Source organism: Pholcus phalangioides, unplaced genomic scaffold, assembly GCF_987345545.1.
Source record: "Pholcus phalangioides strain wild (caught in Gottingen) unplaced genomic scaffold, Ppha-v1.0 ptg000003l_1, whole genome shotgun sequence".
Taxonomy (NCBI): domain Eukaryota; kingdom Metazoa; phylum Arthropoda; class Arachnida; order Araneae; family Pholcidae; genus Pholcus; species Pholcus phalangioides.
Genome location: NW_028301596.1, coordinates 35,016,868 through 35,041,894, shown reverse-complemented (window position 1 = coordinate 35,041,894; position 25,027 = coordinate 35,016,868). Strand labels below are relative to the sequence as shown.

The 25,027-nt window shown below is 36.6% G+C and overlaps 1 protein-coding gene and 2 non-coding genes across 5 annotated transcripts in view; 2 read left to right on the top strand and 1 right to left on the bottom strand.

The window, feature by feature from the left end:
• Window positions 1-1,852: 1,852 nt before the first annotated feature.
• The window catches only part of LOC149088453 (uncharacterized), a 179,564-nt gene continuing 156,389 nt past the window's right edge, over window positions 1,853-25,027 (bottom strand). For all 3 annotated transcript variants that reach the window (XM_089247548.1, XM_089247549.1, XM_089247550.1), the window contains 6 exons: window positions 17,946-19,914; window positions 13,239-13,371; window positions 12,130-12,342; window positions 11,718-11,928; window positions 6,757-6,886; window positions 1,853-3,902 (listed from right to left, as the gene is read on the bottom strand). In XM_089247548.1, the coding sequence (XP_089103674.1) occupies window positions 3,815-3,902; window positions 6,757-6,886; window positions 11,718-11,928; window positions 12,130-12,342; window positions 13,239-13,371; window positions 17,946-19,914 (2,744 nt within the window). In that variant the 3' untranslated portion in view covers window positions 1,853-3,814. The remainder of the gene's footprint in view (window positions 3,903-6,756; window positions 6,887-11,717; window positions 11,929-12,129; window positions 12,343-13,238; window positions 13,372-17,945; window positions 19,915-25,027) is intronic.
• On the top strand, window positions 13,930-14,003 carry TRNAT-GGU (transfer RNA threonine (anticodon GGU)). Its single transcript has one exon. It is a non-coding gene; the product is annotated as a tRNA-Thr (tRNA).
• Window positions 14,488-14,561, top strand: TRNAT-GGU (transfer RNA threonine (anticodon GGU)). The gene has a single exon. It is a non-coding gene; the product is annotated as a tRNA-Thr (tRNA).

The following is a 25,027-nucleotide window of genomic DNA, read 5'->3' as shown; positions in this document are numbered from 1 at the left end:
TCACCCCCATTCCGTGGCCAACGTCTTTTGGTGGTTAGGCATTGCCCAACACTGATATTAATACTAGATGTCCTCAGAAGAACTTAAACATGTGACATGAGTTAAAAAAATATACTGAAGGATATTTCGAGAAATAAAAAAATACTAAAAAGTATTGCAGTTTCAAAATCCTCGTAAAAATATTGTTATAGAGGGGTTTATCATAGTAAAGGGCATTGTTGTACCAAGAGACGTTTAACATTACAGACTATAGGCTGTTCCAAACAATATTTGAAAAAATATCACTGTAGAGGGGTATTTATCGTTATATTGAGTATTGTGTAGTGAGGTTTTACTGCATATAGTACAACTTCTAGATAACGGACACCCATGGGACCAAAAATTTTGTCTAGTAATGAGGAATGTGTTAATGAATAGTAAAATATATTAAGTTATGTCGATGTGATTCAAAAAACTCCGTAAGTGCAGGGTCTGCTAATGGGAGTGTCCATTATGGGAGATTCCACTGTAGAACGATTGTGTTTTTTGTTATTCGCAATGGAAAAGTAAAGGTAATTTACTTGGCCATTTGAAACCTTCTGGAAACAACGGATGTAGTAGAAATTTCCAATTTTTCAGACTTGACCAGCTCTAATTTTAATCACAAGGTGATTTTTCATATCCGATAACTTTCTTTCAAAACGCAACATTTCCAAAATTTAAATGGGGATAACTCCCTTGAATGTTGATCAAGAAATATAATATTTAAATATTCACCACTCCATTTGATCATTTTTGTCACACCATGGTCATTTTCTGCACACGAGGGCTAATTAGACCGGGACCTACAATTTATTGCCGATTCCGAATGGCAGGCTTGTTTTTCATACTCATCGAGAGGTTGGTGCGCTAACCCCTCGATGGGGGACTCCCTGCGGTAGCAATTTTTGCTGCGGTCAAGTCACCGTTTTTTGTTGTACCCCTGTGTCAGGAAAGTTTTCTGACAAGGACGAACTGGGTATCAAACTCGCGACACCTCTTAAACATCCTTTGGTACTTTAGGCACGCATCTTATCAACCGGGCTACCGCACCCCGTGTCCACTCCATATGCTACATGTTGGGGTATTTTGCACTTTTGTAAAGCAGCCAATTCCGAAGAAAACTTTTTTTACTTCCTACTGTAAATTTAGCAATTGTGGAAATGTTCCGTTTTGAAGATAAGCTCCTCAATCGGCAGCTTTGCTTATTATTGATAATTTTTTTGGGTATAACTACCAACTTTACATTTAAGTTTGGCTATAATTTCAAAATTTGCGTACCTTTAGCCAGTGTGTCGTCTTAACGAATGGGCCCCACCCAGGCACAGCCCAGAGACCTCACAAAAATTAGAACTGGTTGAAATTCTAGAGAATTTGCCAGGTAAGAGCTTCAGAAAAATCAGTTGGCCCGGAGGCTCACAATTCTCTTAAGATGGCCCAGCCTTTGGCAATTTTCGGCAAAGTCTCATATAGATCTCGATATCTCTTATTTGTCATAGGGGAAAGAAAAATTCAATTAAAGTCCAATTTTTGACCCCCAGGTAAAAAGTGATGCAGTTATCTTTTCCCTATGGTCCATACATCATGTATACCAAGTTCCATCAAAATACCTTTATCAGAATGGGCGCTACATATGTCTGAGTAGTGCTAATAACCACGCTGTATTTTATCAATTTTACTGCACTATTCATCCAGCTATGAGCTAAATTGATCAATCAATAGTAAAAACACTCCATTATATTTAAATTTTACAGTATTTTTCTTTTTATTACACACCATTCATAAACAAGCATGTAAACAACAAAAAAAGTAACTATTTCACAACAAGCGCATATTACAAAAGAGAAAAAACATGTCAGATTTTCATTATAATTCTTTTAAAAACATTTTCATAACAAATATGAAACATTTTGTAGCCAATACTCACAATTTTAAAACAAGCAATGTATTCATATCATCAGGAACACATTGGTCCATAGCGTTTTGTAAAAAAATGAAGATTGTTCAAAGAAATTACAACACTGGACTAGATATATCGCTTCATTTCTCCGGCAGGTATACAGAGTAGTTTCCACACAATCACATATATTCTTTTTTTTTAGGCCACACCTAAGTTCTACAAATCTATGTACAATAACTTCTGTAGTTATAATGCTGCTGCACCAATGTTTGCTCATCATGTATAATGTACATGAACAATGTTACAAAACGGTAACGAAACAGTAAGCGTTTGAGAGAGGAAAAAAACTGCATTTACTAACACTCGTTTAGGACAACATACACACATGTAAACTGTTTCTCGCAATGTTACTGTGCCATTATTAAACTAGTGTCTAAGTATTCTAATCAATCACATTTGTAGAATACAATGCTATTGTTTCGATATATATTTTAATTATATATTGCCTGTTAGTAAAATTGGGACGTTAAATCATGTATATATGAACACTGACATACATCATTCAGCGAAATACACATTTTAATCACTGTGTATTTGAAATGGCAATGAAAATGCTTGTGTAAGTTTTTTTTTTACTAATTTAATACATTGTACGGTTTTAAATCTTGTATATTCTAATCAACCTATGTACAAGTTAAATCCAAGTAAATTCATTGTGTTCTTTATTTTGAATGGTTTAATCCGATGAGGAAATTTCCTAGGTTTATACTTGGGTGTGTATTACATGTTTCTGAAGAATGCGAAATTTGATTATAATGAGGAATTGTTTGCTGCATTCTGCAAAAAATCAAACATCAGAAACATTAGGTAAATGCTGTCTGTTAGTGTTTTAAGAGCAGGCATCTCCAAACTGTTGCCAAAGAAACGAGTGCTTGATGCTCACATTAAATGTCTTGCTCACGAGCTCTCAATCAACACCCCAATTTAACACCCTGTTGAAAATACATTTAAGGATTATCATTATTCTGATTTGAGGCATACGTATGTCGAAGTTGTCATATGAGCGATCTTCTCATGATGGGCATGGACAGTGGTTGCAACTCGATAAAGGTCGAGGACTCCAGCTTTAGGGGATTACAATATTATGAAAACCAAATTAGGTGAAAATGCAAGCACAGAGAGTTGACCAATACTAGTAGGTATAAACAGCTGATGACCACCATAAAATTTTGTTGGCTAATTATTTTCACAATGGTACAAATACTTCATTAGTTATAGTTTTGTTATTTCAAAGATCTTGTTAGAGACATATTATTGTTTTTTTATCTTCATCTTTGTCCAAATTCATCCTTTTATAAAAAATCAGTCATCAGCCAATACTAATTTATAGAATTAATACTTATATCATAGAATTAACAAAAACTCGTTGTTAGTGATCCGTGAAGAATATCACAGCTTTTATAATTAATTTATCGACTCTACTATCTCCATTCACGTAATAAAACAGTATAGCAATGCATTACAAATAAGAAATGTAACACATGGCAGCGATATAGAAAACAATGTTCCTTTTACAACATCAATGCATGCCAAAAAACAGCTAAGATCATAATGCTTCCGCTTTTTTTCTTTACAAAGTTTAAATGCAACAACATCACAATAAATACAGAAAAAACTCACAGATTTGCACTCTTATCGAATCAATGGCACAAAAGATCCATTTTTTTAATAAGCACTTTTGAAATACTGATCAATTGGAAAACATTGCACAATAATTACATATACTGGCAAGTATTACAAAAATGCAAGACATCGATGTAAAACAAAAGGAAATGAAAATGAAAAATATATACAAGGCACTCTTATTTTCCTCGATTTCTCCTCTCATTTAATGTCTTAATCTCTGATGATGTCTAAAGTGCTGCATGACCTGGACACGTTGTTGTTGCTTTCGTACCTGTTGCCACATTTGACCAAAGAAGAACTGAAATTAGAAAGTATAACAGATTTGTGTAAATATAAATTCAAATTTTACAGTTTCTTCTATGCTGATATTACACAGGTATGGTGCACAAGAGCCATTTGATAATCAAGGTAAAAAAATGGTGCTCTTGTTTTTTTTGAAGAATTTTTATTTTATTTTTCAACATAGTCTTTCAAATCATGTTCATGTTCTTTACCACGTCAAAAAATTATATTTCCTCTAACTTTTCACAAAAGTCATTTACAGCTTCATTTTATGATAATTTTTTTCCTCCAAGCAAAACTATCAATATTGGGTACAGAAAAACTTGCGTGGGATGAAATTCACAGAATTTAGTGGATAAGAGATTTGTGTTAAGCTTAATTCCTGGAATTTGGCCTTTGCAATGATATATATCTTTAAATGTAAATATCTTTCAGATGGGAGTATTGGCTTGGTGAAGTAAGAGCTTGTTTATGCTGTGATCTCTTGGCTGTTTCATCTGCAGCTGTTCTTTCAAATCTCCCAGAAATATGGCATGATGTTCTACAATTCCCTTGGCCAAATTTAAGGCCCTTCTGGAGGTATTCTATCTGCTGTATTTACAGACAAAGTTTAACTGCAATCACAGGTTAAAGGATTAGAGATTGAAACAGATGGTTAAATTCTGAATTTTACAATCTCTAACTCCAATCCTTTTACCTGTGATTGCAGTTAACCTCTGTTGGTGAATATAGCTGTATATAGTAAATGCCTTGAGAATCCCAAAAAAATCTGGCCAACACATTTTTAGTACACAAAACAGTTTTTGCTTTTTGGTGCTGTTTCATCACTCTTCATCCACTGCTTTGATTATTGTTTTGTCTCTGGTGAATACATGTTTCGAGCTGAGTCTCAAGGGTTATGAGGCAAAATTTACTTTTTTTTAAAATTCCTTTTGTGTTTGCTTTTGATCAATCAGGACTAATCCCAACACCTATCTTGCATGAAGCTTTTTTCATTTTTAATTCCTCATAGAGAAAATTGAGAACCCATATTGAGATGCCCACACATGTTATTTTACGCAACTTCAATCTGCCATCTTGCCTGATGATACTGTAGACTTTTTGAATGATATCCAGGTTGGTGGCCTAAACTGGATGCCCAGGACACTCTTCTTTGGTGGTCATGCGGCCCATTTAAATTAATTGATCCAAAAATATATAAATGGTTTTTAATGATGGTGTAGAGTCCCTACCAACTTTTTCAAATTTAGCTTTGATCTGGGCAGCTTGCAACTATTTTAGATACAAAAGTTTGTTTCATTGCACGACACTTATTTTTCCACAATAACTGCTACAACCTGAACTTTCAACACATTTGGATGATACTATTCGTAAGTATTGGGTGTAACAAGGAAAAATGTAATCTCAATTATAATAGAAAACACATGTATTTGATGCTAATACTAATTATAACACCCAGCGCTGCCTGGGTTTTTGGATCAAGTGATATCTCCCTCTTTCTTTGAGGGACATACAAACCATGTCTAAGTTTAACCAATATGGTGCCTTCCTGCGCGTCTCGTGAAAGAAACAAATCTAGATTTAGGGAAACTTATAAATGAATATACAGGGTGTTTCAAAAAAGAATCATCCGCTTTAAAAAAATCATAACTATTCAACTTTTAATCCATTTTGGTCGAATAATGTATAGGTAGAAAGAGGGAAATCTTGAGTTTCATGCAGTTTCCGACAGGTAGCGCTAATGCTCTTCCATCGAGCGCCACTTCAGTGTTTGTCAAGATTGGCTTTTCTCACAGTTAAAAACCGATTCAGACAAGGGCGTAGCGGGGGGGACTTGGGGGTCTGGCCCCCCTGAAATGTAAGAAAATGTCCGAAAAAAGGGAAAAACATGGCCAAATCTATAGTTCTATCACTTTGGTCTCCCCTGAAATGAAAGTGGTCCCTCCCAACGAAATTTCTGGCTACGGCCCTGCATTCAGATGAATTCATTTTCCAGTAGGATGGGGCACAACCACACCACCCATGATTAATTAAAGTGGTGGAATTTCTTCGATGTACTTTACGAGCCCATAATTAATTTTAAAACATCCTATAAACTATATGAATTTCTGCAGTTGAATATTAACACACTGTTGACCGGAATTTTTTCGCTGAGTTTATCTCATTTCACCGGCTACTATTTCGGAATTGGATGTGAAAGTAATGTAAATAAACTTTTTTATAATAGTTTAATATATAAATGAATTTTACTTAAAATTTAATTTTTAACTTGATGGGTTTTATGAGCTAACAGCAATTACACTCTATGCTCTCCAAGAATGCACTGACTGAACGAAGCTGATGCAAAACAAAGGCGCACCGATCATGAATTTACTCGTGGCCAGTCAGCAATGTGTCAGGTCCGGCTAATTACTTTATATTTAATTTTCTGGTCTTCGTATATATCTCTAAGCGAACTCATTAATTCAAAAATCAAGAATTCAATACCATTTTTAAAATTATTGATGTGGCGGAAACCCCACTAATTTTCCGTATTTCTAGTTAAAATCGGTAATTTTAACACTGATTTCTATAAGACCAAACTTTGCTTGACCCTCAAAGTGATGGCGTCTATTCAAAAAGTCTCATTACTGGGAAGATTGAAAAAGTGACAAACCATTGTAAAGGCATTGATACATCTGAAGTGCATTGCGGTAACAAATATAAATGTTCCGAAAGTGATTGTTGAGGCCCAGAAACCATTGTTGCCTGACCCATTGAAATATATGCAAAATTTGGTGACGATCGATCTAAAATTGTAGATTTGTATTGAGAAAAAAAAAAAAACCACACCCACACAATCAATTTTATAAATAAATAAATGAACAAACCTTCTTTTTGATGTCCTGCGTCCTATGTGTAGTATGACTGTGCCATGTTTGATGCGTTTGAAAGCAGCGATTGCTTCAGAATGTGATAAACCCTGCAGTGACTGGCCATTCAGTGTGTATATTTCATCGCCTATATTAAAAAATGAACATGAATATTAAGTCTCCATTTTTTCCCCCTATACCGTTATTATCTGTGTCGCAGAAGGGTCATTCCATTTCAAATCACCCGGCAAAATGCCATAATGACACCCATAGTCTCAGATTTCAATGATTTTTTTTTTATTTGTTGCATTTACCATCCTTATTAACCGTGTGAAATATTATTTGCATATCTCTAAAACTTTTTGAGAAAAAAAATGTTGAAATTTATCGAAAACTGATGCAGGTGACTTTTCCGAGGCTCAATTTTTAAGCGGCATTGTTTGAGAAAATAAATCATAACTTTTCCAATTTTCAATATATTCAAGTGAAATTTTCATACACTTACATTTGAAATTTACATGCAAAAAAATTATGTAAACTTTGTTTTTGTGGAATTTTTCGTTAGAAAAAATACAATTTTTCAAACATATTTTTAGACCAGAGGCACAGCAGTTACCAAAACAACTTTTATTTTAAATTTCTCCTAAATATATGAAGTAAAATACTGGAGAAAAAAAATAATGGTTTTTTGACCGTTAATATGTTTATTCTGGTTCGCAACACAAAATTCATCGAAATAAGACTGGACCGTTCCGATTTCAAATCATTCAACTAGATACTGAAATGCAACCCATCATCCCGGATTCCAATTATTATTTTTTGTTTATTGCTTCTACCATGCTTGTTGACCATGCAAAACTTCATGTACATATCTCAAAAACTTTTTGAGAAAAAAAATGTTTTCTAACCTCACGAATGACGTCTCTTATGCTAACCCCATTCAAGCAATATTATTTGTGAAAATATATCATAACTTTGCAGATTTTCAATGTATATTCAAGTGAAATTTCTACTAAAGTGCTCACAAAAAAATGCAGATTATGAATAGAAAAAATGTAAACCTTAGAGGAAGAAAGTCATTTAAATTTTATTTTTTTATTTTTTTTTTAACACAATTTTTTAAACACTTTTTTTTTGGATGCACAGCATGAATTTTCAATTTTTTTTAAAATTTAATCCTATTAATATATTAAGAAGACTGTAGAAAAGTAAGCATTATTTTGACAGTTAATACATTTGAGTAACAAAACACAATTGTACTTACATGACTACATTAATTATATTTGTACATTTTGACTTAATACAATGATTCATGCTTAGTAAAAATAAATTTATATTTTACTTATACATTTATTACAGTATTCACTAAATTAAGTTTAATGAGTAGTTAATGCAATAATTCAAAACAATTAATAAATTTTAAAATTCTAAGATTAAATGAATTCATGAAATAATTAGAAATGTTAATGTAATGTGTCAAATGGGAGTCGGTGAAAAAAAAAGGTTTTGGGTGAATAAAATAATTTTTCAAATTAAACCTTCATGTTTAGATTCTTAGAAGTGTTCAAATTCCGAATAATTAATTTCACTTTTAATTGATCTATAAATATTTCTTATGATGCAACAAAGACGAACTTTTGCAATCTGATATATTTTTGCATAAAGAGTTATTTTGTATTTGATAAATCCAGATAATATTAATCATATATATAGATTAATTTTTGAAGTTTTTTAACATGCTTAATTATAAAGTTATTTTACCACAACAGTATTACATTTTTTTTTTTAATTACTTTGATTTTTACAGCATATATTTTAATAAACATATATTTAATGTATATGATAAATATGAAATTGTTATACTTGTGTGAAAAAAAACTACATTATAATATTTAACACAAGCTTCTATATATTTTTCCCAAGAAATAATTTAAAATTGCTGATAAAAAGGCAGAATATGAGGCATTAAATCACAAAGAATGAAATAATTATCAGCTACAACCTAATTGTTGTAGCTGAGGCAGATGGAAGGGAGTAGAATTGAAAACCTAATGTATATAATGCCTGGTGGTGATATATTAGATGTGATGTTTCTTGTTGTGATGATGATTGTAAAAAAATAATAGCTTCTGTGAAGATATAAACTATGGCACACTGGTCTTTGTCCTTCAGAGGGCAGCTGGTGTCTTATTTAATTATAAGACTTTATCATCCCAGCAGGTGATGATAAAGTCACTGCTGCTGCTTCATTGGGAAAACTAAAACAAAAGTGTTAGAACCAAACTGCGCCCCCCCCCCCCCATCAAATGATGCAAGTCTCAATTATGATCTTGCTGAAGACAGAGAATGTGCTCCATAAAGTAGTCTACTCCAGGGTTAGCAAATTTTTCTTATCATAACACAATTTCCATTTGAGCTAAATATTTTATGTCATCATTTTGGAATTCAAAGTAAAATGTCAGAAAAGACACTTGAAATTTATAGCGTTGGAAAAAAAACTGGATCTGACTGTCATAAAAAGTGTTATGCAAAAGTGTAAAATCTGTTATCCATTACATCATTGGACCCATCGGACATCAATATTGAGGAGTGGAGCCAAGTTCTGAACATTTATCTACTGTGTGTTTAAGCATCGTAGAGCTTTTTTCTCAAAGTATGAAATATATCCGAAAGCATGCTTTAATCCTTTAAAATGTCATAAGAAAAAAATAACAAAAGGTTTAAGGATAGTAAACTTATATTTTTCATGTATAAATGAAATAAATGGTTGTACAAAAATGGTTTGTACATTCTAGGGAAAAAAATATGCCATGCCTGTAGGGACAGTGAATATAAACAATAATAAATTAGGTGAAGAAACTGAATACTGTGAAGAGATGAACAGTGATAGTAATGTAGAGAAGTAACTTGGAAAAATGTCAATTATTAAACAAGAAGCACTTGAAGAAATAAATTCATCTCTACGGAACATAGAAGAGTCACCAATTAAACTTCATAGGGTAGCTCCACAGTGCAAGTCAAGCAATGCCAAAAGAAAAGTTGAATCTGCTTGCAACACTTTAAAATCAAATGTTTGTGAAGTTTTTGAAGAATTACCCGAAAATGAATCTCAAAGCACACTTAATGAAGATATTAAACAGAAAGCAAATATGATTATTTTGATAAAGTTAATTAGAAATAAGACTCAATTTAACCATCACAACAAGGAGAAAACTGCAATTTTTAACTCTGGCCCCTGCTTTAAGAAAGGGGAACAAGGAAAAAAATCTGAAGAGTTCAATGTCACTGAATATGCTGTGCGAAAAGCAGGAGAGCTTTTGTAAATGAAAAAGCAAAGGTGAGCCATTGTGTTTTCATTATAAAAAGAATCAAAAATTAAATTTCAACGATTTTTTTGCAATCTAATTTTTTAACGCAAAGGTTTACATTTTCTTTCCTAGTCATAATCTACATTTTTTTGTGAGCATTTTAGTGGAAATTTCATTTGAATATATTAAAAATCTGCGAAGTTATGATATATTTTAACAAATAATATTGCTTGAATGGAGTTAGCCTAAGAGACGTCATTCGTGAGGTTAGAAAACATTTTTTTTCTCAAAAAGTTTTTGAGATATGTACATGAAGTTTTGCATGGTCAACAAGCATGGTAGAAGCAATAAACAAAAAATAATAATTGGAATCCGGGATGATGGGTTGCATTTCAGTATCTAGTTGAATGATTTGAAATCGGAACGGTCCAGTCTTATTTCGATGAATTTTGTGTTGCGAACCAGAATAAACATATTAACGGTCAAAAAACCATTATTTTTTTTCTCCAGTATTTTACTTCATATATTTAGGAGAAATTTAAAATAAAAGTTGTTTTGGTAACTGCTGTGCCTCTGGTCTAAAAATATGTTTGAAAAATTGTATTTTTTCTAACGAAAAATTCCACAAAAACAAAGTTTACATAATTTTTTTGCATGTAAATTTCAAATGTAAGTGTATGAATTATTTTTATTCATATTTTGTATGTTTTTGTGAACACTTTGGTGAAAATTTCACTTGAATATATTGAAAATTGGAAAAGTTATGATTTATTTTCTCAAACAATGCCGCTTAAAAATTGAGCCTCGGAAAAGTCACCTGCATCAGTTTTCGATAAATTTCAACATTTTTTTTCTCAAAAAGTTTTAGAGATATGCAAATAATATTTCACACGGTTAATAAGGATGGTAAATGCAACAAATAAAAAAAAAATCATTGAAATCTGAGACTATGGGTGTCATGGCTGGGTGATTTGACATGGAATGACCCAGAAGCACACCATGGTATCAAAAGTTATTTGTAGATGAAAAAGAAAATTTTGTCTAGCATTCTGTAAGAAAACATTTCCGGGCATAAATAAGGAATTATCCCATGATTTTAATATACTTTATAGTTTACTGCTAGACCATACATGCACAGTCAACATTCCTCTGGAGAATTTCTAACGAATTAGTGCATGCTGGAAAGTGTTGTGAGAGTATATGTGAGGCTCTCTTAATGTATTTATGATATTATGCGTGTTCAAGAACTACCGTCATCTATCTTCCATACTGGAAGTGAAAGAGGTAAATGCTTGAAATCTTGTGTTTTTGTAAGCATAAAGCTGAAGATTTTTGAAATGCGAGGCAAGCCTGCATGATATAGACCAGTGTTTCCCAACTGCTGGGCCGCCCGGTACCGGACCCTGACATCAGTCAAACTGGGCCGTGAATGATTAACAGTTTCATTTTGCACATTTATTTTCCATTACTCACGTGTATGACTGAGCCTTTCGGGAGGGGGGGGGGGGGGGTTGCGAAAGAGCTCAAAATTTTTTCCAATGTATTTGGTGGAAACAAAATGAGACATTCAAAATTTAATGTAAGTGTCAGATAATGATATCTAGCATTGTTCTTTCTTTCTTAATTAGATCATTATCATATTTTTGACACAAAACATATACATATACATACCCTCTTTCAAGCAACCAGTTTCAGCAGCTTGACCATTCGGAAAGATTGTTTTTACATAAAAGCCGAGTTCCCCCTTTGGGGAATCTTTTCCTCCAACGATACTGAAACCAAGGCTCTTCTTTCCAGGCCCTTTCTCAAACACAACTGTGTGCAATGTTAACTGCGATGACTTGGGGCGCCTTGGTAGTGTACATATACCATTGCTTCCAATCTATATAGAGGAGAAAAAATAGTAAAAAAGGAATATCTCACACAAACTGGTAAAATATAGAATTGGATTTCATTCACTGGAAATGTAATTCTAGACTTTTAAAGCAAGGCTCAAAATTTCTAGGGATATTTAGTTCAAAATAAATTTGTTTCTTTTAATGTACTCAAGTTTCAGCACATCACTCTATACCAATTAACTTACATTTTCATTGTCAAGCTTTGGTTTCTGGCTGTACTCTGGATGGGAATGCCTGTTTTCTAGTTGTTTCATCACACTTGACGATGTGTTTTGATGATGTCGCGGCCTTGAGATTTGATTTGCTGGCAGATGCACTGACTCTTGCAGCTCAGGAACTGGTGGCAGACTGGATGGTAAGCGAGAGATGTCTTCTTTGAAGCACAAATCTTCAGAAAGCTATTTAAGGGGGGAAAAAATGGGGTGAATATATATATAATAGGAAAAGCTTACGTTAGTTTGTCTTTTTAATTTAAAATTTGTTTAAATATGCAGGGTGTCCTGTAAGGGCTAATGACGCCTTCATCTCATCGACTGTCCTTCGTAAAGGTATGTTTTTAATTTAAAAAACGCTTCAGAGGTTTTCAGAAATGACCCCGTACCAATTTTAAAAGTGAAAATGCAGTGTGTAACAAAATAAAAAAATCTAAATTTTCACATAGTTCCCTTGTCCTCTAACTTCCGATTAGAAAGTTGCTTTGTCTATTCTGAGTCCAACAAAAGAGATGCTATGTTTTAACCGCAATATATATTCGAATTTAAAAATCGGAGGAAAGTTGGGAAAGTACAACATAAAAGAGGGAGGGGAGCATTGTCCATTAGTTTTTGCTGCTCTTTCATAACTTTTCTCTGGTTTTTGAATTAAAATATCATAGTGACTATTGCACTTGAAAATATGGAGTTTTTTCTGTTGGCCTCAGGAGATATAGGGCAACAACTCTCTTATTGGAAGTTAGAGGACAAGGGGGGGGGAACAGTATAAAAATTTAGAATTTTTTATTTTGTGACACACTGTATTTTTACTCTCAAAACTGGTACAGGGTAATTTTGAGCATTTTTTAAATTAAAACTATACCTTTATGATGGATGGTTGATGAGATGAAGGTCGCATTACAGGACACCCTGTATATAAAATATTGACAACTTTGTAAATAAATCTCATGAGCACATGGTAATTGATTTCTTTGGCTCAGTGATTGATTTAAATACAAAAATTTTGTAATATACCATTTAAATATTCAAAAGTTTCTTAGTTACAATAATAGAAATTGCTTATAAAATCTCTTTCAACTGACCTCTCTCGCAATGAGAAGGTGCACGATTCTATCTGGTACACGTAGTAACTGTCTAGCTTCTTCCAGACTGACTCCTTGGAGGTGTTTCCCGTTAACCATTAACAGTTCATCACCTTTGAAGAGTTTGCCATTTCTGCAAGAACAAACCAATTACAAAAAGAAGTTAAAATTGAACCTTTAATAATTCAAATAATAAGAATAATCAAAAAATATTATCGGTAATCAATTGTAATTAAAAAAGAACAAAAACTGCTCAAAATTATCATTTTAAATTATTTATTTATTTATTAGGAACATTTACGTCAAATATAAATAACTAATATTTTGATTAGGTCTGGACTCTTTCAGAGAATAATTATTATACTATATAGCAGTGGTTCTCAACCGAGGGGCCATCTCGTACACATTCCTTTATGGAATTTCTAATGAATTGGTGCATACCGGAATGTGTTATGAAACTAATGTGAAGTTTAGAGAGATATAAATGGCTTTTTTCTCAGCCAGAGATATCAAGGAAACAGTTATTTTCCGGATATTATGCTGAGGTGAGCTTGGAAAGAAAAGTCATCACGTCTCCGCCGGGACTCGACCCAGGCCCTCTTGCATACCGGGCAAGCATGCTACCATCTACACCACTGGAGACACATGATCTCACGACACAGTGCGTGAAATTAGGAATGCAGATTCATGTGTCTCCAGTGGTGTAGATGGTAGCATGCTTGCCCGGTATGCAAGAGGGCCTGGGTTCGAGTCCCGGCGGAGACGTGATAACTTTTCTTTCCGAGCTCACCTCAGCGTAATATCCGGAAAATAACTGTTTCCTTGATATCTCTGGCTGAGAAAAAAACCATCTATATCTCGCTAAACCGTCCCGCCCGGGGGCCATTTCCTGAAGTTAAGAGAGGCTACTAATGCCTCTACTTCAGCGCCTCACGACACAGTGCGTGAAATTAGGAAGGCAGATTCATGTGTCTCCAGTGGTGTAGATGGTAGCGTGCTTGCCCGGTATGCAAGAGGGCCTGGGTTCGAGTCCCGGCGGAGACGTGATAACTTTTCTTTCCGAGCTCACCTCAGCGTAATATCCGGAAAATAACTGTTTCCTTGATATCTCTGGCTGAGAAAAAAGCCATCTATATCTCTCTAAACCGTCCCACCCGGGGGCCATTTCCTGAAGTTAAGAGAGGCTACTAATGCCTCTACTTCAGCGCCTCACGACACAGTGCGTGAAATTAGGAAGGCAGATTCATGTGTCTCCAGTGGTGTAGATGGTAGCATGCTTGCCCGGTATGCAAGAGGGCCTGGGTTCGAGTCCCGGCGGAGACGTGATGACTTTTCTTTCCGAGCTCACCTCAGCGTAATATCCGGAAAATAATTGTTTCCTTGATAATGTGAAGTTTGTTTCTGTTGTGAACCTAATGTGAAGTTTGTTTCTGTTGTGAACCTAATGTGAAGTTTGTTTCTGTGTAATGCTTGTTATGTGTAGCACTGCCGTCAATTTTTCTAACTATGAATGGAGTGTAATAACTAGAGATTTTACCGTTGTAGGCCTGTTGTTCTCTGTTGCGAGACTTTTAACAGGGAGATTGGTTCCATTTGCCCCTTGATGCTGGGAACCACAGAAAACCAAAGAATCCTACTAAAGTACAGTGAGTTTCCCCCCTCTTGTGTAAGCTCTATGCAGGGCCACCGGGCAATAGTGATATTCTAGGGCCCGGATTTAGCTAGAAGGAACAGCTTTACATTTACATAAGTACTCTCGAAAACCGTAGTACCAGATGTATATGTATGCTCTCATAGACACATGGCCCCCAGTACGAGACCTGTGTTAATATGGCCCTGATTCCACGGGTTGTTTTGCTGTATATTGCGACACATTCCCCCCCCCCCCACCATATTTTATTTGAAAGGGGTTTTCTTTTTCACATCCATTACCCCCCCCCTCCCTTCCACACACACACACACAGCTCTTTGTGATCCCTAAAAACTACTTGCCATGGCTTCTCTTCTACTTGATTTTTGCCTGTAGTTCACTAAGAACAGGGCTTGACAAATCAGGAAAATAATTTGGTGGCAGAAAAATTTCTCAGAAGCCAACTTTTTCCCCCCTCCCCCCAGAAAAAGTCCTAAATAATGTTCTTTTTTCGGCTTTTGAGAAACACGACTCTTTTTCATGTTGGAAGAAGTATCATTAGGAAATCAGAATATTTTGTGTCATTCTTAGACGTTGATGTAGCAATCAAAGATAGAAAATTTCAGGCTTCAAAAAGTTGATTTTATAGTCTACCTGGGGTTTGTCAATCCCTACTTTTGAATATTTCAAGATCGCCAGGTTGAGAACCACATCACTGCTATAAGTGTACATCAATGACATTGATAAATGTCTTCCGTGTCCGAGATTTTTAACCTTCTGCGGTCCCATGTCGGGTTGGATTAAACTCAGGGCAACATCAGGAAACAACGGTACTTCATAGTTACAACCGCTCCTTACAATAATAGAAGGCCCTATGAATTCAACTTCTCAGTAGAACTCATAAGCCATGGTGGTTCAATCTTTTGGAGAGTGCCGCAGGGCCATCTTAAGAGCATCATGGGACCCCGGGCCAAGTGATTTTTCTGAGGCCCTACCTGGAAAAATCCCGAAAATCTGAACCAGTTCTCATTTTTGTGAAGTCCTTCTCTTGAGGTCCCCCGGGCAGTGCGCGGATGGACCCATGCGTTAAGACGGCACTGGAGTGCGGGGCCACTTCATTGGTTTGAAAACGTGTCGCGGGCCACTTTAATGATCTGTAAATGTTCCGTGGGCAGCTTAAGTGACCTGGAACTGTGGCACGGGCCACTTTAGTGAGTTCGGGAATGTGCCGCGGACCACTTAATTGAAATGAGAATGTACTACAGATCCCTAAAGTGATCTTTAAGTGTGCCGCAGGTCACTTAAGTGAAGTAGAACTGCACCGCGAGGCACTTAAATGATCTGAAAATGTGTCGCAGAAGTTCATTCTTACAAAATTAGGTTTTGAGGTTGCGGGCAATGGGTTGAGCATGTACGTCATAAGCAATATAAAACTACAAAGGGCCTTCCTTAATGCGGGGGGGGGGGAAGCATAAAGTATGAACTTTACCAACGAAATGTGCCGAGAAAAAAACCCTCTAGACCGCAAAGGGTTAATAAACTGATTGAACATGATTGGGGGACGGGGAAAGGAAAACTTATTGGGATTAGGAAAAAAACGTAATTATTTGATTCTTTTCCCCCATCCTTAGAAAGATAAAAAGAGACGAGCTTTTTTTGGGGGGAAGTCGGTATCTAATAAGTAACCATTAAATCCTGTTAATGCTCAAAGTTATAGATACCACTGCACAGTTACTGATTAAAACACTCTTTTCTGTTGGGAGCACAGCGATAGCCGGATTAGCCGCCAAAGCTCCTCTGGTCTGGAGAAAGTCTGTCTGTCCACATTTTTATCTCTTTCTGGCCTATTTTTCCCCCAGCGAACTTATCCGATTATCGCTATTTCGCACTTGTCGCAGTAAATGCTCGATTTCTACACCAACAACACACATTTACACAATGCCATCAAGCTTGTATAGTCCGATCAGTTAGATAACTTAATAATGAGACATAAGCAGAGGTGGAGAAAAAATAAATGACAGGGAAAGATATTAGTCAAAGTGCTCGCTTTTGTATTTTACTAGCTTTAATTGCATATAATGATTATAATACATGAATTATAGTAATTATTACTCGTTCAAATAGTATAACTATCTCTCATAATTGGGTGAATTATTTATTTTCCGCTTTATTTTTCTTGTTTCAGGCGTGATTAAGGGTCAACTTTCCAATTTTAGAAAAGACTCACTCACGTGGAAGTATTTCTCTGAAAACCTGGGGCTAGTTTAACCGAATAAACAGTTTCAGATGTTAGTGACTGCAGAACTTAATTACTAATTATGAAAGTCATTTTTTATTGCTATAATCCAAATATGCCGATTACGTCTATGAATATAACCCAGAACCGCCCTCAGGGGTGTGTGACAGGTGCGGCTGCCCCGGCACCGCGCTTTTGGGGGGAGGGGTCCTCGCACTTACGGTAATAATAATTTCTTTCCTAAATTCTTAATTTACATCCATTCTGGAAATCTGACCTTTCATCTAAAAAGAAATAATTCTGGAATTATGCCTTCATCTGGAAAGGAATAATCTTAGAATTTTTCATCTAGAAAAAAATAACTATAATTATTGCTTTAAAAAATTATGAATTTTCATCCATTCTCGAATTCAGAATTTTCATGGATGCTAGAATTATTTCCTTCATTAATTCCGATTTTCCATAGGTGCTGGGATTATTTCTTTCATTTAATCTGAATTTTCATAGGTACTGGAATTATCTCTGTCAATTATTTTACTTTCCATGCGTGAATTTTTGGTGCTGAGAGAGACTCGCAAGTCCCACCAAAAATATATAAAATCAGAGCTAAGGGGAGCCTCCGACATTGCTAAGTCGCCCTAGCCCACAATTATTTTCTACCGCACCTGGTAAGGGCGGCCCTGTTATGACCAATTTTTAGGCTTTTTCCTTATTGATATTATGCTTTCTTTCATACCGAGCACAACTGCGGTCTATCGCCACGGGCAATTTATTGATATTGTACTGAAGAAAATTGGTGAGTATATAATACTGTATTGGAGTTATATATTTAAAGACTGACCTTTCTGCGGCTCCTCCTTTTTCGAAGTCGACTATGATGTAACCGAGGACGTTCTTCTGTGAGTCGTGGCAACCCGTTATGTATATGCCCAGTTCACCAAACTCGTCTTTCTCTAGATCCACGGACACGATTTCGTGCATGTCGAGCTGCGAGGGGATCCTATTACATGGTTTCTCGGGATAAGACACAACAGGGCTGTGTTGTTGTTGCTGCTGCTGGTGATGGTGGTTGTTGTTCCTGCTGCTGACTATGTTGTCGGTGCCCGGATGATGCTGCTGCTGGTGGTTGTTGTTTTCCAGGTTCGTGGACAGTTGGGATTGGAGCCAGACCCTTCTCCGGGCGTCGTTGGCAGTGGAGGCACTTCTGTATCCGGCTTTCTTCATGCGAATTTGATAGTTCAGGTCCCCGCACTTGGAAGAAACCATGGCTGCGGGATCGTTGGCCCTTGAACTGTTGTTGTTGTTGTTGATCACGTTGGAGGACGGCGACATGGACAGTGGTTTTGATTCCATTTGGATTTGAGACGGCGAATCCTCGACGGATGGCGGGAATAGAGAAGACTGAAAAATACTGCTTCGTTTGGAAGGTGCGATGGCCGCCGCGGTCGCTGTCGTGGGGCTCGTGATGTCCACTTTCTCGTCGGTCATCGGGGACTTCTTCCACCGGCTCCTCAATAATTTCCTATCCAGAGTCCAAGCCTTGAATTGTCCGAGCCTGGAATTACGACCTTTGCTACCACCGTTCTCTTCCGTGGGGGTTTTGACTGTTTCTTTGGGAGAGACGACGGTTCTTTCGGACGGCGACTGTTCCTTGCTGTTCTTCTGCACGAGGTTGGACAACACGGATGGTGCTCGTAACCTGAGGCTTCTGGCCTCGTACGACTTCGAAGTTTGCTTCGCCGCCTGACTGTCATCTTTCCTCGGGGTGACGGAATAAGAATTCGTTCTGCCCGTGTTTGGGTTTGTTGTTGTCGTGAGTCTTTGGAAAAGCGAGGCGAACTTCTGGAGGTTCGTGTCCTGGTTACTTCTGTTCTCGGTCGGCGATTCCGGAGACAGCAACCTCTTACCGTTGTAATTCAACTCCGTCTTAGTCGAGAACGGTCGAAAGATCCCACTGGCTAGCTGCTCTGTCGTAGTGTCCCGGAATCTGTCCACTATAGCGTTCTCGTCGTTGCCGTTTTTAGTCCCGTCCGACTCGTATCCGGACTCATCTGACCGGTGCTGTATTGAACTGGCGAGGCTTTCGGTGTCCTCGGCCGGGTGATTTCGGTTTGATGGGCGGCTCGAGCCGGTCCTGCTACTCCTGCCGAATCGCTCCAGGAAAACTTCCTCTTCCAGGACGGTGCTCAACTGCTGCGAGGCTGCGGATTTCCCGTACGACGTGCCATCTAGCGGCTGCTCGTATTGATCGATCAGGTCGTCACAACTTGACGTCTTGAGGGGTAGGTGGTGGCGACGATAACAATCGGGCGAGCTGCTCCTACAATCTGACAGCAGCAGGGTGACGCTATCTTCTTCCTCCTCGGCCACGTCAATGTCAACGCTACGATAAAATTCCTTAGGGTCCTCCAACAGTGCAGATGTCGACACGCTGCGATAAATTCCGCTCTTGTTGTTGTTATTGTTCCTGCTGAGAGAATTCGCGTCATCGATACATTCGATGATGCTGTTGTTGTTCGTCAGCGACTCCATGCTCGGGTAACCGCTGTGAGCTTCGTAAACGGAGAAATTGGCATTCTCTTCTGGAAGGTGGTGGTGATGATCGGCTTTGAAAGTTTTCAACGATCTCGGCCACTGGCTACCACCGAAGTCATCCAGAGACGTCTGCGAAACGGCCGCTCGTAGAAGGTTCGAACTCAGTTCCGGCACCGGATCCGATTCGTCGGGTTCTCGGTACGGGTACGAGCTCGAATTGACTGCGTATTTTTTGGGACCTCCGTATTTCCGGCCGATCCACGGAAACGCAAAACCTATGAAAAAAAAAACGAAAATACATATAATAATCAGTACATAGAAAGGAAAAAAAAAAAGACAAAGAGAGCAAACAAACACGCAACCCTTGCATGAAAAGGCGTCCGCCATCATCAAATAATGTCACGTGTGTGTCCAACCCGCCTATAGCGATATGAACAAAAGAGTAAACCCCAGATAACATCTCATGCATAAAACACACCAACGTCAAACAAAACAAAGAAAAAAAACCTTAATATATATTGTACGGGGTCATTCTCATGTTGCAAAAAAGAATCGTCATTGGATATTTTGGATTTCGTGGATGAGCTTCGGTTAGAATATTCGAGAATTTCTGTTATCCTCGTTCCCAAACGCGGAATAATGAACGTCACAGGGAAAATGACGTGACGAACTTGAGTTATGGACAGTTGACGGATCCTAACAAAAAAAAACCAGACAAATGAAACGTCTCTAGAGCTTTCCACAGCAGCAACGCCATTCAAAGTCACAAAAGGATGAATGAGCCGCGTTAATGCGCTTGGATTACTTCCCAGTGGAGTATGTATTAATGCATACTCACTAGGAAATCATTACGTAACATAATTTTTTTATAGACTATTGCGTGACTTACGAAAGAAGTTATGAATTATAATAATGTGAAAGACACACACGCGTCTATACCAAGGTTTCCCTGAATTTTAATGCGTTCGCGGCATCCTTGAGAAATGAGGTGAGTTTCAAATACAGTGAAACTATATTTTGAAAAAAAATACAACGATATTTATCAACGACGATTATCATGAGACGCCACCAAATTAATAGTGTTGTTGGCATCTCTTCTGAATTGGCCGTTATTTGTTAGTTAAACCATAAAATGCATTTATAAGCATTTATTCGGCAACAAAAAATTCTATTGATTAGTTGATGAATAAAATTTAGATGGAAATGAGTTATATATATACCTTTTGGGTGAGACAATACTATGGAAAGACCAACGTGTGTAGACTGAAAATTGCGAAAAGGAACCACGGCTAAATTTTTATAGGCTAAAAATTTAGCCTTGGTTCCTTTTTGCAATTTTGGATCTACACACGTTGGTCTTTCCCTAGTATTAAAATTTAGATGGTTGTTTGGATACTTTACTCACCCTGTAAAGTAGCTTCCCCTTACAATACTTTTGCCGTGAAGGTACTTTTTTGTGTTACACAAAAGTACCTTATCCGAGTACAGTATCCGAGGTCTAATTGCTTTCCTAAAGCCTGGAAGCACCATTGGCAGATCCAATAACACCAAAAAATACAGAAGTACTGCAGGGTGCCACGAGATATTTTAGAGAGAAAGGAGAAAGTTATGTTGAAAACAAGTAGTATATAGTCGGACCCTGAATTTAACGAATTTCTCGATTCAACGTTTTCTTTTTCTAGAATTTTCTGTGTTTGTATGTGTCTTAAACTTAGTCCAAAAAAATAATTTCTCCCCATTTAACGAATAAAAATGTCAGATTTAACCAATTTGTTAAATCTGGGGATTCGACGGTATAAGGCAGTGATTTTCAATGAAAATGTCACTCTTTAGGAATGCCACCGGAGATCAGGCAGGGAATTTTATTGTGAAGGGAGCTACGAATATGAAAAGTATTAGTGTCTCTAGCGATTACGGATAAGGGTACTTATCCCGCGAAAGACTGTTTATGAATTCATATCACATTACAATATGAACGGATTATTGATATTAATAATTTATAACAATAAATCGCTAATTCGAGGCCATTCGCAAAAATATTAAGAAAATATCCGAACAATAATTTTCAACAGGATCTTCAGATTCTAATTCAAGTTTGTGTCCTGTTCCGTTGTTTTTGAAAATCAAACTTACAGGTAATTTTAATGAAAATGGTCCATCATATTTAATATAAATCACTCATCTATGTATATAAAATTGATTTTCTGTGTGTGTGTACGTTCTCTATACAAATCTACAATTTTAGATCGATCGTCACCAAATTTTGCATATATACCAAATGGGACCCGACTTGAACGATAGGCTACTTTAGAATTTCGTCAGAGCACGGCATGGGCAAAACACTGTCGGGGAACAATGGTTTTTGGGCTTCAACAATCACTTTCCGAACGTTTACTTTGGTTATCGTGGTTCCCTAGCAATGCGTTTCAGACGTGTATATGCCTTTACAACGGTTTGTCACTTCTTTAATCCTGTTAGTATATGTATAATAGTTTATGCCTTTATAATGGTTTGCCACTTTTCAATCCTCCCAGTGCAATTCGTGCAATAACATTGATTTCAACTTTTTATTTATATCTTCTCAAGCATGAAAATTCATTTCTCCGTATTGTCTTTTGATATTTATTTGCATAAATTCATGTGGGTTAGGATATTTTAAAATTAGTTATGAGCCCGTTAAAAGTGCATCGAAAAAATTCCTCAGCTTTAACTAAGCATTTTTGGAAGCTGGAACAGGCATATGGATAACTTGAAGTTCAAGGGGGGGGGGGAGAATCGAAATACTTAATGCCCCTTAAAAAAAGGAAAAAAAAAGTATTCATTTCTACGTTTCTTTAAATCTAGAATTTTTTTTGTTTCTTTCATGAGTCGCGCTGGAAGTCGCCATATTGGTTAAATTGGACACGGTTTGCATGTCCCTCAAAGAAAGAGGGAGATATCACGCGATCCAAACAGCCTCATTCAAGAAAACCCGGGCAGCGCCGGGTATTATAGCTAGTATACAATAAAATTGCATTTAATTTGGACGCACATACGTAAAATGACTACCAATTTACTGCATTGAGATTTTTTCCAGACCTATAATACTTTTTGTCAAATTACGCTCGTATCCTTGGAATATGACCCCATGGCTATAGTTACCAGTAGAGCAGGGGTTGGGTAATTTACATAGTACATTTACACTTACAGGGGTTAAACTGTGCGCTGCGGCACCCTGGTCTACCTCCAACGTTTGTCCGCACTGACAAAGGTTTTTTGATGAGATTCTTTGTTAAAATGCTCTGGGGAGCAGCGGATAAGCGTTGATTAGGGAAAGGGGTGCCGAGGGTGGGAAAAGTTTGAGAACCCCTGAGTTTACACACATTAACACAACTCTACGTACACATACGAAAATTAAATAATTCAATAAATTATAAATTACCTACTGAAAATAATTATGAATCTCTGAATTAACTGATTTTATATCAACAAATAGCGTTTATAATCCATTACAATCTCTGAATCACGGAGCAAACATAGAAGGAAAAAAGTGTTGAAATGTGACAACATCCGCTTCATCATCATCCGATGGCTCATAAACAAATGCGGAAATGAAAGAGCAATGACACTGTTATGCTTAAAACAGGCATTTAAGGGCACTTGTAATCAGTCTTACTCCACTTACTACGTTATTCAATACCGTACGTACTTCTTACACTGTTTACATCTTTTTCTCCCCCACGGGCAGGTAACAAACAATGGATTTAAAAGAGTGTATTAATTGCATTCTTGTGAAACAGTCCCCCCCCCCCTTCTTTTTACACGCGTGATAAAAGTTGATACAAACTTCCGCGTGTGTTTAAGATTTTATCTAAGAAAGCGACATCTATCGGATCACTGGAGCAAAGTTTTCACAGAACAAAATCTTTTCTCCTACAATTTGAGAGATATGCAGGGTGTCCAATGAATTCGCATTTCAAAAATTCATAAAAATTATGAATTGGCGTATTTCAATGCGGATTTTTTTTTTGTACAGAAAATAAAAAATTTATTTTTTTATATTTTTTGTCGATAGCGAAAGTAAATCACTGGGGAAATATGGGGTGTACATTCTGTTCAATTAACCCCTTCGCTTAATAAGCTATTAGGAAGAAATTTGGGTGATCTCTATTTGACGAATCAGAGATAAATCTGATAACCTTGTCTTAACCTAACCACCCGTTAGAAAAAGAACCTACCTGTACTATTTCGCTCTTACATGTGTATAGTAGAAAGATACATCATACGTAGAAAAAAAAATCATCACCAGGAGTATAGAAATAAACAGAGGTAATGAGAACAACTTTGTTTCATATGGTTAAAACGAAGCTTCGTGATGACGACGAAAGAGGAAAGAACTTGTATGAATCTATCCCACTGGCGTTTGGATGCAATATTACGTTCTTAATCGTCAAGTGGTGAACAGCTCATTTCTGAATTTTTCTGTTACTTCCGCTTGCATAAGGTTTTCATTATGATGTTGACCATTAGTGTGGATAAAGCACTTTTTATGAAGTTGTTAAACCTCAGCCACAAATCACTGGCTGAAGCTTTGTGAACGTTTCGGACACACAAGAGATTGAAGAAAGACCCAGGCTCAGAAGTTCATGATGTCTATTTTGTGTAGCGCTCTTTGTCGACAAAAACTCTAAACTAATTTTTTTTATGCTATATAAAAAAAATCTTTTTTCCGCAAAATTTTTTTTCCAAATTGCATTCAAATATATCAATTTCTTTTATTTTTATAAATTTTAAACTATTTACAAGTTTAAGGAATATCTTGTACTTTACAGTCTAAATATTTTGTAATATATTTTTATTGGTTCGTTCCATTACGTCTTTTCATCAAATCGTACGGATCAGCAAATAGGGAAGCTTACGGGAGTCTTAAGACTCGGTACGCCCTGAGAAAATGTATCTACCTCAGTCATAACGTTGACCTATTGTTCTCATCCATTTTTAACTCAAGGGTGCTCAACTTTTTCACGAGCGCTGGCTACTAATGGATTTTTAAATGTTCAATTGCTCCCCTTCTCACTAATCGCTATTATTACATTACTCAATTCAGTGTACAGTGCAGAGACGCGTACGTAGGAACGGTCGTTGGATCTGTGCCGCCTCCCCCAAGACTATCAAAAATTTAAAAAAAATTTAAACAGTTTTGTAAAACAATTAAAATATCGAAGGAAAATGCGTTTTGATTGTTGGTAACTGGAAATTTTTCTGGAAGAGAGATTTCTTGTGACCCTCTCATAACTCTGCATGCGTCCTCCAAAGAGTCGATCTTACATTCACCCCTGTTTCAGTGAAACCCATAGACTAAAGATATAAATTTAGAGACATAAATTTAGATATAAATCTTACTCTGTG